This window comes from Poeciliopsis prolifica, unplaced genomic scaffold (genome assembly GCF_027474105.1).
Source record: "Poeciliopsis prolifica strain line A6 unplaced genomic scaffold, Auburn_PproV2 SCAFFOLD001, whole genome shotgun sequence".
Lineage (NCBI taxonomy): Eukaryota > Metazoa > Chordata > Actinopteri > Cyprinodontiformes > Poeciliidae > Poeciliopsis > Poeciliopsis prolifica.
Genome location: NW_026562376.1, coordinates 13,331,327 through 13,349,671, shown reverse-complemented (window position 1 = coordinate 13,349,671; position 18,345 = coordinate 13,331,327). Strand labels below are relative to the sequence as shown.

Sequence of the window (18,345 nt, the reverse complement as noted above, 5' to 3'; positions counted from 1 at the left end):
AGTTTCCACACAAACACATAAAATATGTTTGCATTTGTTGAAAATGGTTTCAAATATCCAGTTGTTCTCTTTATAATATAGATGATATACAGTTAAAGTACGGAGAACTGACAAACTGGAAGCACTCGTTTGGCACACCTGCCAGCGTGCAGCAGTCACAGACTGTTAACCTCAAGATCTGGAAGTGTTTGAAAGTCAACGAAGCTTCACAATCTCAACCACTTTCTGCCTTCATCAAAGATCGGCAACAAGACCTTTTAAGCTTCTTCCTCGGGGAAAAAAAGAATTACAGTACATTAAAACTGATCTTTCCCACTGGATCTCACTTCTGCTGGTAAGGTAAGCAAATAAAAATATAACGTAAAGGACTTAATTCTTGTACTTTCCCTTCTCATGTTACTGTTTGAGCTAGAAAAGAGCATTTACTTATTGTAATCTTATTCATTGCCACTGACTAATCTCCTGAAAAGATTAATGTTTGGCTGTGAGGCTCTAACTGAAAGCTATATAGTTTAAATGTGTGGGGAAATAAAAAGGGCAAACTCATAAAATAGAGCTGTTTATCTACTTAGTTGTCTAAAATAAATAATAAAACCAGCATTGCTTTGAAAAATAGCACAATCCATTGCAGAAAATCAGACTTTGCTTTGTTCAGAAGCAGAATGTACAATTGTAGTATTAGACGTGTTGTAGTGTAGTTTTTATTTTGCTACTATGTCTGCTATGAAGTATTTGAATATCGCAATTATTTTGGCATTTGTACCTCAAGCAAATACCTTTATTTTTCATTGATCAGAGGAATAGACTAAAAGTCAGTCTGTATGAAAATGTATAGCACTTATATGTGTCATTGCTAGGACTAGAATTACAGTAATTGTGGTTGTTCACATGAATAAAACAGGAAGTAGAAATTCAAAATCCCTCATTGAAAACAAACAACAGCTGACAGACTGACACATTGTGTTTGTGTGTTCGATTGCTGTTTTGATGCAGGCACCTGGCGGATCATGACCCTGCAAGCATTAACTCCAGTGAACTGTGCAGGCCTCCTGCAGCCTGGCTGCTCCCTGTTACAGCTGGATGGGGAAATCCTGCTGTTCGGCCAGAAAGGCTGGCCAAAGCGTTCATGTCCGACAGGAATCTTTGGTGTCAGGTTCAAACATAGTGAGATGAAGCTGAGGGCCATATCCTTCTCTAACGACTCGTGTTATCTCCCTCCGCTGCGCTGTCCAGCCATCTGCCGCCTCGACCCCTATGACGGACTCCCAGAGAGTTATCTCATCCATGGAGGCCGCACCCCTAACAATGAGATCTCATCAAGCTTGTACCTGCTTACTATGGATAGTCGAGGTTGCAATCGCAAACTAATGCTCAAGTGCAAAGAGAAAGAGCTGGTGGGGGAAGTGCCAGGGGCCCGATATGGCCACGCCATGAGCATCGTACAAAGCCGCGGCAAGACAGCTTGTGTGATTTTTGGGGGCAGGTCCTACATGCCTGCAGGAGAGCGGACCACAGAAAGATGGAACAGTGTTGTTGACTGTCCTCCTCAGGTTTTCCTCTTTGATCTTGAGTTTGGGTGTTCCTCAGCTCACACTTTGCCTGAGCTCAGTGACGGACAGTCCTTTCATGTAGCTATTGCCAGAGAGGACAGTGTGTACTTTATTGGAGGCCATTCTATCAGCTCTGACTCACGTCCTCCTCGTCTGTTCCGCCTTCATGTAGAACTCCTGCAGGGAAGCCCTTTGCTTTCCTGCGAGACCTTAGACTTTGGCTTGTCCATCTCTAGTGCCCTCATTACACGCACAGGTCCTGGTCATAAATATATTGTGTTAGGTGGATACCAATCTGACTCCCAAAAGAGAATGGAATGCAACATGGTCATTCTGGATGAGAAGGGGATCCACATTGAGCACCTGGAACCTCCCAAGTGGACTCAAGATATCATCCATAGTCGCACATGGTTTGGAGGCAGTGCTGGAGATGGCTGCATCCTGTTGGCTGTTCCCACTGAAGGAAGACCATCCCAGCCTGATGTGCATTACTTCTACCACGTCAGCTTCCAGCAAGAGAAGGAATCCAATGAGGAAGAAGGGACCCAGGCATGCAGCCAAGAGTCAACAGATTACGACAACTCCACTCCGCTTGAGGACTCTGAGGAGCTCTACTTTGGTCGTGAGCCACACGAGCTGGAAAACAGCAGTGATGACGAGGCAGACACTTACAATGAAGAGGATGAGGAGGATGAATCGCAAACCGGTTACTGGACCAAATGCTGTGTTGGCTGTCAGGTGGACCCCAACACATGGGAGCCATTATACTCCACAGAGCTCCACCGCCCAGCCATGATTTTCTGCTCAAAAGGGGAGGAAGGACACTGGGTCCATGCTCAGTGCATGGAGCTGTCTGAGACCCTGTTAGTCAAACTATCTCAGGGAAGCAAAAAGTACTTTTGTTTAGATCATGGAGGTCTGCCTTACCAGGAGATGACTCCACCACGACAGAGTATCCCAGTGAAGCGCACCCCAATGAAAGTGAAGGAGAGAAATGGACCCCTGATGTTCAAAATATCCCCAGCCAAGAAAAGCTTTTTCAAGAGACTTTTTGATTGAGTTCCATTTTCTTTGATAGTTGTGGAAATTTAATCTGTGTTAAAAGTCTTGCTTTGGAATACAAATTAATTGTACAAGATGCATACTTTCAAGAGAACTCCCTGAATTTATTGAGAAATGCAAAGCGTTCAGTTTCAATTTTAACATTTTAATGCAAATTTTTAAATAAAATAAATTACCACAGATTGTAATTTCTAATGTTCTTTTAGGCCCTTTAAATTGTGTTATCATGAAAGGTGTTATCACTCATTAAAATGTACCAAAAAATATGTGTAAGAAAATAAAAAATTTAAAAAGATGCAGTTTGTGACTTTGAACTGTGTATTTTGATTAGTACTTCAATAATAGTTTGTGAGTGTTTCACATTGACGGCGGGAAATAAATAATTTATTCTTACATTCTGGTGAAAGGAGATATTTGTTTCAATAAATGAGAAAAGTTATTCAAATGTATGAACTTTTCAATAATATCCTAACTTCAACTTGTAAGGCATTTGACAGTCAATAAAAGTTAAAAATCCCATTGAAAAATATACACCATATCTACATTATTTTTTTGTACAATATATATATATATATATTGATATTTTAAATACAATATGTTGATAAATATAAAACTATATTTTATAATTGTGTTGTCATGCCCTGTCCAACCCTGGATTCTTTAAATTCTACTGTAGCATAAAACAGCTATGCTTTTCCAGCTATTGAAGAAAATTCAATGACATGAAATCATTAGTAATGAGGTCAAGTATTTTCTTTATTTATTTATCTTGGGAAAAAAAACAATCTCCATTGTGCACAAAAACAGCTTTTCAGTAAGACACTGCTTATGAGTCTGAGTGACGGTACAGAAAAATCTGAACAAAACAGCACAGCTGTAGTGTAATATTTTGATTCTCTTGAAGATCACCAGAGAAAAATATTCATAGTTCACCTGAGTGTATGTTTAGTGTAGGGCAGAAAGCGCAAAATGAAGAAAAATATGTCAAAACAGAACAAGTGAAATTTGGTGAATCATCCATCATCCATTACTTTGGAAATGCAATTCATTATTGCAAAAACATACATGCAGCAATTCTCAGTGTAATGCTTTCTAAAAAATGATGTTTTTGTAGAGCTCTGACATCTTTCCGATGAAATGTGAATATTTTATTGCATTTGTATAGTAAAACATATGGCAGTAAAACAAAATCAAACATTCAATCAAGAAAGAAAAAGAAAATTACCTGTCACAGTTCAAAATACCGTGTGCAGAAAAAGACAATATAATCAATCAATCAAACAAATAAAGTTGCCAACAAATTAGACTTTCTGGTCCTGCCCATCTCGCTTCTCTGTCAACAGTGACAGTGAAGAAATACTGAAGGAGAAAAAGAACGGGGTCATAAACAAAAGTGAAGAAAAATCCCTGCTTGCTGGAGAGTCCATGGGGTATTAGGCTCTCCAATGGACCACACTATATTCTTATAATATCAACAAAAAGGTCAGTATATGCTTCATTTTATGAGAAGAATTCGAATAACTATCATCTATCCTCTGCTGTGCAAAGCCTAAAAGAGATAAAAAATTGCTTCAAAGTGACCCAGCATCTATTCTGGTCCGTGGGGACCCTACAATAAAGCACTAAAGTCATCTTTTTCAGAGGGCACTCATGAAACAAAAAACATTTAGGGCCCTGTGATTGCATTTTCCTTCGGCTAAAATGATATATTAATACAGTAGCCACAAATGTGGTCTTTTTTAACACAATTTTAGTCCATGACTTACAGCTCTTTCATCTGCTTCCATAAATATCCCCCTGTATAAATTCATAAATGTGTCATATCCTTGCAATACAATAAAATGCATCATATTTCACAGACAGCAAAGATTTTTTTTTAAAAAAAGTGGGGGGGAAGCAAAGAATTCAGAAGTACTGATCGTTTTAAGTGCAAAATGTTGTTTCCTCAAGAAAATGTCTTGTTTCATCTAACAAAAGATGTCAACGACTCTTACAATCACAAAAACAGTCTAATCTAAAAAATTTAATCAAATACCAAAATATGTACAAAGCATTCTTAAAGGACATATAAACCTACTCCATTTCTGTTATGCTTGGAATATCAATACGCATTTAAAGTGAGAAAACATAAACATCGAGGTAATTGGTAGATTACTGACTCTCTTAAAATAAATCAATCATGGAGATAGAACTAAGAGAAATCAAAACCCGACAATTTCTGGAGTCAAATCTTCATCATCCTGGATTTCCTCTGGATCTATTGTTGCCTGGAAAGCTTTAGCAGAGTCTTTGTGAGCCTCCATAAACTTCTGCAAGTACTTAGAAGTGTAGAGCCAGTGGTGTTTTAGCACATCTTCTAGTTCAAAGGCCTTGGACTGACGTGCATTCATCTTCCTGAAACGTCTGAACAGTTTGTTTGCCGACTCGTTCCCCTCGCTGGCCCAGGCTCCAATAGATCCATCTCTCTCTATGATTTCAGGCACATGGGCGAGGGTCTTGTGCAGGTAATTTGTTATTTTTCCATTGTACCTGTACTTGAAGGTAGCAGAGAGCAGGTCGGCAAAGCGCTGGGAGTTAAAACTGTAGCGGCACAGCTGGTCAGGGCACTCCTTGGCTGGACAGGTGGCACGCCACACAGGTTTCATCTGGAGGTAGAGCCTCATGAGTTCCCTCAGGACCTCTCTTCTCTCCTCTGAGGGCACCAATTCACAAACCACCTCTGCAGCCTCCATGGTCATTAACCTTCGGGCATAGTTCCCATTCATCCTCATCACTGGTTTAAGCTTCATCTTCTTCCTCAGCTGTTTATCCAAGGCTGCCCTCCAGCTGCGTCGATCTTCTCTGCTGGGGTTGGGGTTTTTATACACTTCTCCAATTTCATCCTGGAAGATTTTGTAGAATTCAGTGGCATTGCCTATGTCGCAGTGCAATGCATCTAGCGTGGGCTGGGTCTCCAGAAAGGGCTTGGCCGAAACGCCTTTCACTCTGTCTCGTAGCTCATCTACAGACTCAGAAAAGGGGTTGGTTCTCCATATTTCATAACGTTCCAGATTCTCATCATGGCTGCGGGTGATGGAGTGTAGCACCATGTTTCGAGATGCCTCTGCTCGACTGGAGTCACACAAAGTACAGATATATGTAGATCCTGAAGCTTCCAGGCCCTCCATTTCACGCACCATCTTCTCATCATAGCCTGTGCCCCTGAAGTGGAAGCGAAAGGAGCGTGGCATGCCACCCATAGATAGAATGAGCCTGCTCTCTTTCATTGCATTTCGCTCTGCAACTATGGGCCCCAAAACAGCAGTGAGAGTCTCGTGGTCTGACTCATCCACAAACATAAGGCACAGGGGCTTACAGGATAGTTCAGAATTGGGCTTTGGCTCTGTAAAAATTGTGACCTCCTCCTGTTCATCTTCAGCCTGGATGGAGACAGACATAACAGTGAAAGAGAAGCGAACAGCCTTCTCAGGAACAGCTGGTCCTCCACCATGCTTTTCGCTAACATCACCCATGCCATCACAGCACTCCTTGATCATGACTCTAAAGCCCAAGGTGCAAGCGCTATCTTCCATTCCAGTGTCTCTCAGGCCCTCCATGATGTCCTCCTCAAGGTCTTTCAGTGCTGCAACAAGTGCCACATCATAGCGAAAGCGCCGGGTGATGGTGTCAGCTGGGGAGTCGTCTAATGAAGATGTCCAACCTGACAGCCCATTTATGATGCCAATATTACAAGATGTGGACACGTTTTTGAGAGCTGGCTGCCATTCAAACTGGTGAAAGCCAGGAAGAAGTTCCTTTTCTGCAGCTCTGAGGGTGTGCAAGGGCTGAAAGATCTGGCGGCCACTTGTAGCTTTGACTGTCCGATACATCTTATGATACTGGCTGCAGCTCAGGAAAGTGTTGACCCGAATGGCCAGGCACACGGCAGGACTCAATCCAAAGCCTCTGCCTGTGGAGAGAGAAACAATACAAGGAGAATAAGTTTGTGAGAAAGACAAAAGTAACTAAAAATTTATAACAAGGTAACAGGATTGTAGATGCATGAGTCTAATATCTTATTATTTGAAAAATAAAATGCAGTCTGCCATTCGTTCAGTTATTTTCCTACATTTGAAGTAATTTCCACGGCGATGCAGAAAGAATTACAAATTTTCCACCTAAATGTGAACATATCATCAAAAGCCCGCTAACACATTATTACAAGATCCAATAGTTCCTATTTTCCAGATGTAAGATGGGGACAGAAAAAAACTGGCAAAAGTGAAGCTGGCAAAAGTGATGTATTGGCTGAAGATGAAAACAGACACCAGCTGCCTTCAATTCCCCAGAGAGGAGGATGGTGCTGTCTGTGTAATTTGCAGATACAAGCACCGCTGATGTTGTTTTGATTCTAACAACCCCTTCACAAGACTTGTTACTGTGCATTAAAGGGAGTGTGAGACTGATGGACTGACAGGCAAAATGAGTGAAACCAGGGGGGGCCATTGGGGATGGCTGTGTTTGTAACAGAGGTGGACTATAATGCAATGATTTTCTGATCAATTGCCAGAAAACAATTTCTTTCCCTGCAGTATTGAACTTTTCAACTCATTGTTATTTATGAGATTCATGTAGTCCTCTGAGGAAGGGGGATATTAATGAGAAAACATCATCATAGTTAACAGTTGGCTTTTTGTCTGCTTTTCATTGCCATTCATCGCTACACTGACTGAGTGAAAGGCTTAAAATAACTTTTTACCTTGCATCATGGCCTCCAGCTCATCTGCCTGCCGGTGTTCATTCCCAGATCTCAGAGCGAGCAGAAACAGTGTCAAGCACACAGACTTCAGATCACCCCCTTCTTCTTTGTCTGCAAACACCTTCACTTGGTTCTTCAGATCCTTCAGTCGGTGCTTCTGGGCACGACGGGTTAAGGAGAGCAAGTGCTGGCGGGGTCTTCCTCCCTTATTGGTTAACAGGTAGCTTTGAAACTGAGATGAGTATTTGTTTGTACCCGGCTCCAACTCATGGTTTAGACAGTGGGCCTTGAACAAGCCTAACTGCACATGCTCACCGCAACCTTCACAGGGACACAGCAGAGGCAGAGAGTACAGAGTTGATAAAAAGGTTTTGGCAGGAGGGATGAGATCATCGGGGGCACAAGAAAGGTTGCATGAAGGGCAGTGGGGTCCCAGAACATGGGTGAATTTTATAATGCAGCTGCGGCAGAAGAGATGCCCACAGGGGGACTGAACTGGATCACAGAGCAGGTGGTCACACACAAGGCAGGTGAAAGAAATGATAAAATCTGTAGGGAGCTTCTCTGCAATCAGTTTGGTGTTCAGGTGGTCATTTTGGCAGTGTGTGATATTCTTTACCCACTTTTCTCTCTGGATACCATTTTTTTTCCAGGCCCTCAGCACAGGATTGTGGCGGTCTCCAAAAGGTCTAAGGGCTTTCTTCTCACCAACAGCAATGGTGTCACCGTGGTCCCACCTGGCTCTTTTGGCCAAACTCTGGACTTTAGGAACAACCTTCCTCCTCTTTCTTCCAGTCCTTTGAAATGATGACTTTTTGGGGGAGCACACATAGCAGTGGGAGGTGTGGGGCTTCCACTCTGGGACTTTTGTTCTAGTGAAACTGCAGACCCCTCCTCCTCGTATGGCGGCAAGCCAGCAGCGATGGCAGAAGGAAAGAGGGTGAATGGATTCTGCGTCCTCTGTCACATCCACCTTGAATACTTTCAGAAGGATGTCTGGCCAGCTAGTAAACTTGCAACCCATTTTGCGGAGCACACACTTGCTTGCATCATCCAGATCACCATGGACATCATGCACAGGTCCTTTGACCTTCCTCAGGATCATTCCACAGATGCGGCACAGGCACCTACATGGAAACAAAAACAGTGTCATCATCTCTGAAAGACATACAGAGCGCAATATTATGAGATCATAGATTTTTTTTCATAGCTGATCACCTGAGATGGTTCATGTGGGTGTCCATTTCCTGCAGTTTCATATCAATTCTCTTGCTAGCGCCTTCCACATTTTCTTTGCTTTTTCCCCCCAGGCACAATTTCATAACACTCGCCAGTCCCCCTCCATGATCTGCTTCTATATTTGGAGCGGTAGGAGGTGAGATCCCTAATGAAGCTCCTATCTCGGTCTGTGTCTCACTCGGCAGAGGTGCCTTCTCCATAGATTTCACCCTAAACAGCTTGAATTTCCACTGAGAATACTTAGAGTGGGGATGCTGGAGCTCAGCAGGCATGAAGGATCTGGGACCGTCTGTCTCTGGGTTTTCTGCTGCCATGATGAGAATTAGATCTTGGACCCTGGAGAGGAGAGGAGACAGAAAAGGGGAGATTCATGTGATGTACTGCAAAAGTATTAAAATAATTCCATCTGTTCATGAAATAATGGATACAGAGAAGACTGGAGAGTTCAAATCCCCCATTAGGACTTAAAATTGGTGTGTTCTCAGAGCTAAGCCCTAGACACAACCTAAAAGCCTCACTTGATTCTCAATGAATTTATACACTGCAACCCTGAAATCCCATTGAGCAGCCAGAGCCTCGACCTCGACTGCTGTATTATATCATAAGTGGCATTTGGATCTTCTGTAAAATGCATGAGCAAAGCATTGGAGGATCAATACAACACCAAAATGTTCATATCTCTCCACTCTTGAAACCCATCTTTCCCAGAGAGGCTGTGTCTTTTTTTTCTTCTCTTTGACGCAGCAAGTTTTCCAAATGGACAGCCTTATTTCTGCAAAGCTGTCAGTCATCTCTGTTTGTCATTTTCTTGGCTGTGAGGAGAATTGGAGCTCTGGGAGACGTCAACTGACATTTTAAATGCTGCTGGGGAAAAAACAGGGCAAACCTATCGCATAATACCTCGATATTGACCACGTAGAAGCAGAAAAGAAAACAACAAAGCATCACATTGAATAAACATCAAGAGAAAACGTATTCAAAGCATAGCTTTAAACTGTTTAGAAATTGTATTTCAGTCCCACCAAGTAGTTTTATGACACTATACAGGTAAGATCTATGGTATTGCTCCTCTAATAGACCTTCTGTTGTCTCCTTCCATAAAATCCGTGTTCTACTCCCAGTTCTGACAAAAAGGCAGTCAAACAATCTTAGAAACGTCTTACCATTTCACTCCAATAGCAGACACACTGTAGAATCCTCTGTCTATCCATCTTTTAGTGCTCTCTGTGTGTTTTCTCCCTTGGAGGCTTAAATCTGTCAGACTACTCCATTTCCTAGATCTATGTCTGCTTCATGGGCTGAACCCTCATCGAAGACAAACAGCTGAGCCTGTATGCATGTGTATCAGCTGGGCTCTTACCTTGTTTTTCAGTCTCAGCTGGCATCGGCTCCCCTGGGGGCTCTTTCTGCATGGGAGCACAAGGAAAGCCCTGGAGCCAGGCCCCTTTTCACGGTGCACACAATACACTGTACTTGTGTTGGAGAGTCTGTCACAGTTTGGAGTTGTGGTTTCATACAGTGGGATTGCTCCATACCATGCTGTATTTATACCCGTCCTGTGATGGAATCCCAACAGTCAACTCTTGCCACCTGATACAAGCAGCTGACAAAAAAAACAAAAAAAAACAAGGTCGACCCCAAAGAGCAGTTGGAACTGCTGCATGCAGAATCCAACGGCATACCCCAAACAAACTGCTTTGACCACAACACACTGATCCTGTGCTCCTCAAATCCATCTGCAGGTTCACCTCATCCAGGTGGCTTCACTGCAACAGAGCGACTGTTAAACAAACAAAAGGCAAAAAGACAGAGAAAAACAACAGATCATGCAAGGACTGATCAACAAGACAGAAAACTGTATTTTATGAGAAAGAATATTCCTTTATAATTTGTCACATCACAACAACTGCATTTATCCATGTATTTCATTAAAAAATTACAGGTTCAAAGAATAAAAAAAAGAAAGTATAAACTAGAGAAAAAAAGCCTATGTGATTTCAAATAACTTCTCACAACAAAACTGTAAAAACTTGGCTTCCATAATTATTAAAACCTTCTGTTGTTGTCAAGATATAGTTTATCCATCATTTTTGTACAAAACATTTCAATCGCTATCATCCTGGATGGAGAGCATCCAAGGGAAACATGTTAGAAGCTGCAAAAATACTTTAAACTGTGGTGGAGGTTTCTGCAGGAAATATATGTTCACGGATGCTCTCTATATGACAGAACTGAGATGTTATGCACAAAATTGGTAATGATACCTTGAAAACTTGGCAGCAAAAGGTTTGAATAACCGTGAAAGGCACACGTTCTTCTGATTTTTATGTGTTACATATATTTCTTAAACCATGTAACATTTTCCCTCCTCTTCCTTTGTAGTTTTTGTGTTGATCATGTTCCATTTTATCAAAATACACTGAAGATTTCCGGGCTTGTTGATTACACGTTTGGTAGCACTGTTGTCTTGCAGCAAGAAGGTCCACTATTCAAATTGTCATCTGGGATCTTTCTGAATAGAGTATACATCTTCTCCTCGTGATTCGTAGGTTAATTGTCCTCTGAAAAACTCCCCTTAATTATAACTTTGTATACGAATGGTTGTTTATACTGTGTGATGGACTGGCAACCCTTCCAGAAGGATTTACTTGCCTCTCATCCAATGACTACAGAGGATACAATGCACTACTTTGTGTTTGCATTTTATATAAATTGCCAATAAAGTACTTTAATATTTGAGGTTGTAACATTACAAAAGCTGAAAGAGGCAAAACACCTTTTGCAATGATTAAGTGAGAAAATCCTCAAATTACACCTTAACTGACAAGTAAGACAGGGAGCTATATTTAGTTATAGCAAAATAAACAATTTAATAATTTTATCATTCAAAATATCTTATCACAGTCATTCTATTGTTAATCAAAAGAAAAAAAGAGGATACAACAGTGACTCAATGTGCAGAATAAAGAATCTTCATTGTTCATTTGACTTTTACTATTTTGGCAAATTAGTTTTTCAGACTAAACATGCAGTAAAGAAACAAGACATTTAAGAAACCATCCATGTATGTTAAATTTTCCATCAACGGCTCATAGTTGCATATTTTAATAATCTCTTTGCATCCTGTATTTAGCTCCCTACTTGTAACAAGTTTAAATTATACAGTATCATTTGTTGTGGCATCCCAGCAGGTATGCAGAGTATTTGCCCAAGATCATTCTTGTTTCTAATTATCCAGGGGATTAATCTGATGTACTCGCCACAGGAGCCTGTTACTGTTGCTTTGGATTTGCCATCCAAGTCATTAGATACACAGTCAGTGGGCACCAAACAACAGTTGGGTCTTTCCCAGCCTTGTCAGCCTAACAGGGGAGCAGGATGAATACTGGCAGGCCTTGGATCTTCCATTTGGTGCGTATGGCCGAGTGTGACCTTTGACAGCAGAATCCGTTTTCATTTTTCTATTTGTTTCTTCCTTTTTTTGACAAGCGGATCTATTCCAGGAAGAAGTTTACAAGTAGTCAGTGCTGTTTTCAAGATACATCCAAATCTGTCACACAGAGCAGAGAGATCTAAGGTGTGCAAAGCATGATTCATTATCCAAGAACAAACAAATGATGGATTATAGCAAGATGCTCCAGACCTATTTATAGTTGATAGTTAGATTTATGATAGCCAAGTAGCCACATGATTTCAAGGTAAACGACACACCTAGCTCTGTGGCAGACAGAGACAAAGCTGCAGATGTCTTCCTGACAAACAAGCAGTGACCCCAGAGACCCTTATCGCTCTGCGCCTGCTAATTGACTTGTTATTGATCAACTCAAAGGCAGCCTGATTTATGAGGAAGACGACTTGTGGAGACAGCCACCTGGCATGGAGGGGAGTGTTATGAATGTGAGAAGCAAACCCCAGGGAGACCACAAGCTGCAGTTTAGGAGAACATAGACGAGTTGGAAATGTGCAACTGACGACTCATACTTGGAGTGTGTGCGTGAGTGTATGCGTGTTCTAGCATTTTCCACCTTGTATGGCACGTTTTTCCAACATACACCATGTTGTGAGGATCCGCTGCTCCTCATGGGGCCTAAAGCATGGGCCCCATAAGAAGAAGTGCTGTTATGGGGCATACGGTTAAATTTAGGGCTAAGTTGGGAATTTAGTATGTTAGGTTTAAGTTTAGGGATATCTTAGGTTTGAGTTATGTTTAGTGTAAGTGTCAGGGTTAGGCTATAGACATGAAAGAAAAATAAATAGAAGTCATTCTTTAATTTAAGTATTTATATATTTTCCACTGATGAACAGAATAAACAAAAATTGTAAACATAAACCATCTCTGGTAAGTGTGGTCTTCCTCCCCTGTCCTCCTTGTCCATTGTCCTCCAGTCTATGCAGCATTGATTCATAAGATGCAGCCTCCACCATGGCATCTGTCTGTTCCTTAATCTTGGGGAATAGAGTTGAATCAGATACAGAGGTTTAATCAGAGTTAGGTCTTAAAACATTAAAGGTTTTCAACATCTTACTGAACCCAGTTCAATCCTCATGGGAGGAGTAAAGAACAGCCGGAGACTTATCAAGACATGGCCTAAACATAAATTGACAGGTATGGAAAAGAGAGCATTAATCACAGAAGAAATAAATGTCTCTGCAGCTCTTACAGAATTACTAAGATGGGAGGTTCTGTCAACAGAGTAACTTTAGTCATCTACTAACAATTATGCTGTTAACCTTGATCACTCACATTGGTTTTGTATCTAGACCTCATTAGATATTTTGTTTGTTTTGCTGTTTAGGTGGCTAACCTTTTTGTTTCAAGGTTCTTTCCCTTATTCTTGATCTGTTCTTTTATTAGTTGGTTAAGATTATCATTATCTTTCCACTTCAATTAAATGGGCTTGTGTGTCATGTTTTAAATCACTCTGAATTGGTTTTTGTCATAATTGGTCATTTTCTTTCATCTCCTGAGTTCAGCTCCCCACCATGCTGCACCATGTGGACCTGGTCCCCAATCATTCTTTCTGCACTTATAAGTCGGTTTGTACAGTTGTTATGCTAATCACTTTTTCATAATCAGACATTCTCCACTACATCGTTCAAATGGGGTAATTACACTGTGCCAATCTTGTCTTTTTTTATATTATTTTTCCTTAGATGTATTTAATGTTTTGAGGATTCACAACCTTAACTGCAACTAACTGAGGTAGAGAAGGATACAGAGTTCAGTTTCTGTTTTTGTCAGTCTATGCCGCTGTGTAGGTTATGATAAAGATAAAGATCAAATAAAGTAGTCCCACTAATCCATCCTTGAGAGACTTCACAGTTGTTAGAGTCAGATATGTGTATGTGTAAAACAAAGAGACAGAACAAATAGGACATGGGAGTGAGAAGGTGGTGAAAGACAAAGGAGAGGGATATGGTAGTGATCGTTTGTAAAGGAGTTCCACAGGATAACAGGCTTAGTTCAGAACAGAGAGCACAAAGGGGCTTAGGCTGATTGCAGGCTGTGACAAGGAAAGAGGGGAAAGAGATCAAGCCCTCCAGGCAGAACTGCGCAAGTCACAGATCCAAAAACGGTTCCCAGACAGCTCCTGTCGCTCCACCAGCTTATGAAAATGTGTCAATAGCAGAAACAGACAATGAATGAATTCCTTAGTTGTGCTGGTATCTCCCTTAGAAGAAATAAAAATGTCAGCAATGTCTAGGTCTGAATAGGCCAACCAAAATTGCACAATGATATTTCAAAATGTCACAACAGATGTGGGAATTGTACTGATTACATCCAGGGTAAAAGGGGCATTTCACATTTGTATTTCCACTTTGTGGCAGGGCAATACATTGTGCATTTGCTATGTATTTTTTTTTTAAACTGCAGATTCAAAGCATGTCCAGCTGCTTCTTTAGCTTCTGCCAGACAGCACTCTGTTAGTTGCCTCTCAATGTTCACATCCTCTAGCCCTCATTCAGAGACATGATTTAGTAGATTAATCCTCATGCAGGTGGATTTCAACACAAACCTGTTCATCAAAGCTTTCTGCCAAAACAACCCCTCTTCACCCCACCCCCTAATTATCAAAGCCACAATTTCTCATCTTCACATCTCTCCCACACCCTGCCTCTTTTTTTAAATTGTCTCACATCTTTTCTTCTTCCAGTTTTTTTATAAACGTGGTTTTGATTTCATCAATGAGGTGTTTAATTAAAATTCCCTCCTCCTGCACTGAAGGGGTTTTGTGAGTAACCCTGAATATAGTAATTGTAATTGTTGTTGAGTTGGATGGAAAAAAAAACAGTACTGCTTCTGCGAATAATTTCCACCACAAGCTACTTACGTCCTTTCTGCTTAATATTTTCATGGCCAGCAACCCAAATATTCATTCTGTTGGATATCCTATTACAGGGATAGTAATAGTTCATTACGTGTCCTGCATTAAAAGGCTTCCCCCAGGCTTGTGCAGTTATTTTGGTTTGGGGCAAGTTTTCTTTATCTCTGGTGAGTTACATAACCTGAAGAACCACTTACACAGCATTCACTCTGAGCATCTTCTGCTCAAATAGACAAAAATAATATTCTTTTAAAATTTACTGGATAGCTTTCAGATATCATTAACATGCAGAGACTGCAGAAAGAACACTTTTACTAGCTTGTTTATAGTGTATATGCATTCAGATGTGTAAAACAAACAGTGACTCAACCTTAGACAGTGAAGAAAATTTGCTGAAGTTCAAACAAGACATCAGAATAGGGAAGAAATTACATTGACACTTTGAACATGGTCTGGTTGTTGCTGCAAGACTGGTTGTTAAGAATATTTCAGAAACATATCTGTTGGAATTTTCATGCACAGCCGTGGCTCAGATTTACAGAGAATGGTCTAGAAATGAGAAAACATGAGCCATAAAAGCACTTCTAAAGGTAAAAGCTGGTTCAACCTAGTACCTCCAAGGTATATCTAAAAAATTTGCCAACAATTGTACATTGCACAATTAACACTTCAGCCCTCTAAAAAGTTAGATCTACATCTGAGCAGACAATCCAGATGGATGCTGATCCACTCACAATAAACTAGAGTAGAAATTAAAACCTGAGCCTGATTTGGGAGCACTAGAGAAGAATTGGAGAATCAGGACCAGTGTATTTCATCAAAATAACAATGCTCTTTAATTCTGTGTTAATTAAATGTAGATTGTACTGATTGTAGAGCAGTCATGTTGATACCAGGGGTCCTCTGGTGACATGAAGATTGACTGTCTGAGAATGTCTTGTGTATAATCATGCATTAGTTCTATTTTCCACAAACTGTCTGGGTCTGGTTTACACAGAAGGTCTGTCAGCTGAAGGATTCTCTCTTGTAAACAACTACTTAAGATTTCAAACTCACAATCCCTAAAGAGAGAATTTCCTGGCAAAATGTTTAAACCATCATAAGTGGGTTGCATTCACAAACTTTTTTAAAAGATCATGTAATGATTTCTAGGCTTTACTTCATTTATTTAAGATATTTTAGAGCACTGTCCCTACCTGTACCTCAGTCAGAGAAGTCTTTTCTTTTTACAATTAATTACATCATCATGTAACACTTGCATAACAATGGTGCATGGGTCTGCAGTACATAAGGTTAACATTGAAAGAGCCACTTCAGCATCTCTGAAGTGCCTGTTTGTGACCTAACTGAAATCATATGCAGCCCACTAGATTATTATTATTTTTACAATAGTGATTGGAAAGGCTAGTTTCATCAGTTTTGTGTTTGGTTTTAATGCAATATGTGCATTAAAGTCCACGATAGTAATTTTCTATAAAATAGGGCACGATGCTATGCTCGCTTTAGTTTAGGTTTGTATTTACAACAAAATATAACCTTGCTTTTTTTCTTCTTTTTTTGCAGTTTGTACAGATGTGTTGTCTTATTATTTGTATAAAGGGTCATGTAAGTTTTGCCTGCTCTACACAAATGTGTACAAGAGCAAATATAGTCAATTTTGGAGTGTGGATCACCAACCAGGTGCTCAGGTCACAAAGCTATTTGGTTACATTGTAAGCTACCATTATGGATAAATTACATATTTTCTTAAGGTTTTTTTATGACACCAGTGACTTGTATGCTGTGACACTAAAATCTGTTTACTAATGTAAACAAATAGTCTTTTCAAAATCTAACAAGCCAATTATTGTATTGAAGTATGTTGAAGCAGAGACAACCCTACAAGCAGCAAGACATCCCCTCTAAAAAAGCTAGACTAGGGATAGGCTATTCATTTTACATTAAAGTAATGTTGGATCTTTGAATCAGACGAAGGAAACTTCTCTTTTTTTAATGGGCCTTATTTGAACTAGTTCTACCATGTCTCTGACAATCCAACAATGGCGATAGCAAAAACTTTGTATTCAGAACTAATTTGGAGTCATTGGTTTAAAATCTAAACCTTACAGTCCAGATATGATAGGGAATGAAGAAAAGGGTTGTTCAAGATGCTTTGAATAGGTAGTAACACCTCCAGGGATGTTTCTTTCATTTGGCAAGGACTTTGGAGAGATAAATAATCATTGTAGCCAGAGTGTGATGGAGCAAAGCAATTATTAGCACATTCCACCAGGAAGCCACTTTACAGCTTCAAAATTCACATTCTGTAGATGGAGATGATTATTGAATCAAGTGTATGAACAGAAATGTACTGCAATTGTTTATAATTTTGGAGTCCTACTTTGTTTCACAGTAACCCTGTGAAACGACATTTTGACATGCAGTGTGTGAATTACATCACAATGACAAGGTGTTGATTGGTTGAACCAAACTCATGGGGAATGTGTTTGTACACTACTCCAGAATACAGAGATGCCTCTGGGATAACCCGGCTAACATATATTCCCCGTAGTTGGACGAGAGATTGACTAGCATTGAATATATAAAGATCACAATAAACAGACTCTTCACCTGCTCTGTGACAGCTTTGGGACCAAGTAAGTTTGAGGGTATTGATACAGTTTTGCATTCACTGCCCTGCCTGTACAAGCAAGTGTAACAGTCTGTGCATAAGCAAATGAAATTTTAACTGAATAGGGAGTAAGGGAAAGAGGCCAGGGGAAAGTGAGATGGCTGTCTCATAACAATGTTGATAAAAATCCTATTCCTCTGCTCATCCCCCTCTACCTTTACCAGCTTTGGCTTTTGGTTCCTGAGGGAAGTGCATCATTCTAATTCATCCCTCATCTTTTTGTGAAAGACAGCAACCGGTAGTGTTTGTTTAGTCAGACGGAGTAACGTGTGGAATTTCCTTTGAGGCTAGGAGTAGGCTTTGCTCTATACAGTTGATAGCAGTAAGTGAGTGAATGATGCTGCCTCTCTTGCTCATTCGTTTACTATTTTTCTATAGGATTACCAAGAAATCCAGCAAAGAAACAGACACTGACTTCCATGAGCTCCTGTCAGGATTGATTTGCAGAAATTATATGTTAAAAAAAAAAATATATATATATATATATATATTATATATATATATATATAAACAGGATAATATAAACATTAAAGACGAACAGAAGTAAAGAGTCCAGCCTGCAAGACTCTCTAGACCACAGTTTTTAAACAAATCCCAAAATGCTTGAATTTTACTGCACTGCTGCAAATGCAGAAACCCAGATCGAAGCAGTTCGATGTGGGTTACTTTTCTTACTTTGTTTTTGGTAAAACAAGGACAACTCTTGGTTGATTTAACACAAAGAAGTTGAGGTATAGGTTTGAGACAGAATTAAAATGA

The 18,345-nt window shown here is 40.3% G+C and overlaps 2 protein-coding genes across 4 annotated transcripts; one reads left to right on the top strand and one right to left on the bottom strand.

Moving 5' to 3' along the window:
* The first annotated feature begins 217 nt into the window (after window positions 1-217).
* On the top strand, window positions 218-2,968 carry rag2 (recombination activating gene 2). 2 transcript variants are annotated; one of them, XM_055034324.1, is made up of 2 exons: window positions 218-334; window positions 994-2,968. In XM_055034324.1, exon 2 carries the CDS (start codon window positions 1,008-1,010, stop codon window positions 2,607-2,609), a length of 1,602 nt encoding a protein of 533 aa, XP_054890299.1. In that variant the 5' UTR covers window positions 218-334; window positions 994-1,007; the 3' UTR covers window positions 2,610-2,968. The 2 variants fall into 2 exon arrangements, with proteins under 2 accessions (XP_054890299.1, XP_054890291.1); XM_055034316.1 differs by having other exon boundaries at window positions 218-339.
* A 382-nt stretch (window positions 2,969-3,350) lies between these two features.
* rag1 (recombination activating 1) lies at window positions 3,351-10,076 on the bottom strand. Of its 2 annotated transcripts, none has more exons than XM_055042168.1 (4): window positions 9,950-10,076; window positions 8,569-8,925; window positions 7,351-8,477; window positions 3,351-6,561 (listed from the first exon to the last, which is right to left on the bottom strand). In XM_055042168.1, exons 2-4 carry the CDS (start codon window positions 8,901-8,903, stop codon window positions 4,814-4,816), a joined length of 3,210 nt encoding a protein of 1,069 aa, XP_054898143.1. In that variant the 5' UTR covers window positions 8,904-8,925; window positions 9,950-10,076; the 3' UTR covers window positions 3,351-4,813. The 2 variants fall into 2 exon arrangements, with proteins under 2 accessions (XP_054898143.1, XP_054898152.1); XM_055042177.1 differs by lacking the exon at window positions 9,950-10,076 and adding an exon at window positions 9,753-9,890.
* Window positions 10,077-18,345: the final 8,269 nt, after the last annotated feature.

Bases quoted from the DNA above. Each gene is read 5' to 3' on its own strand.
- rag1 (XM_055042168.1), bottom strand. From the start codon at position 8,903: ATGGCAGCAGAAAACCCAGAGACAGACGGTCCCAGATCCTTCATGCCT. The intron at 8,478-8,568 runs GTGATCAGCTAT...GTTTCCATGTAG, and splicing joins ACCCACATGAACCATCTCAG to GTGCCTGTGCCGCATCTGTG. The intron at 6,562-7,350 runs GTAAAAAGTTAT...CTCTCTCCACAG, and splicing joins GCTGGAGGCCATGATGCAAG to GCAGAGGCTTTGGATTGAGT.
- rag2 (XM_055034324.1), top strand. From the start codon at position 1,008: ATGACCCTGCAAGCATTAACTCCAGTGAACTGTGCAGGCCTCCTGCAG.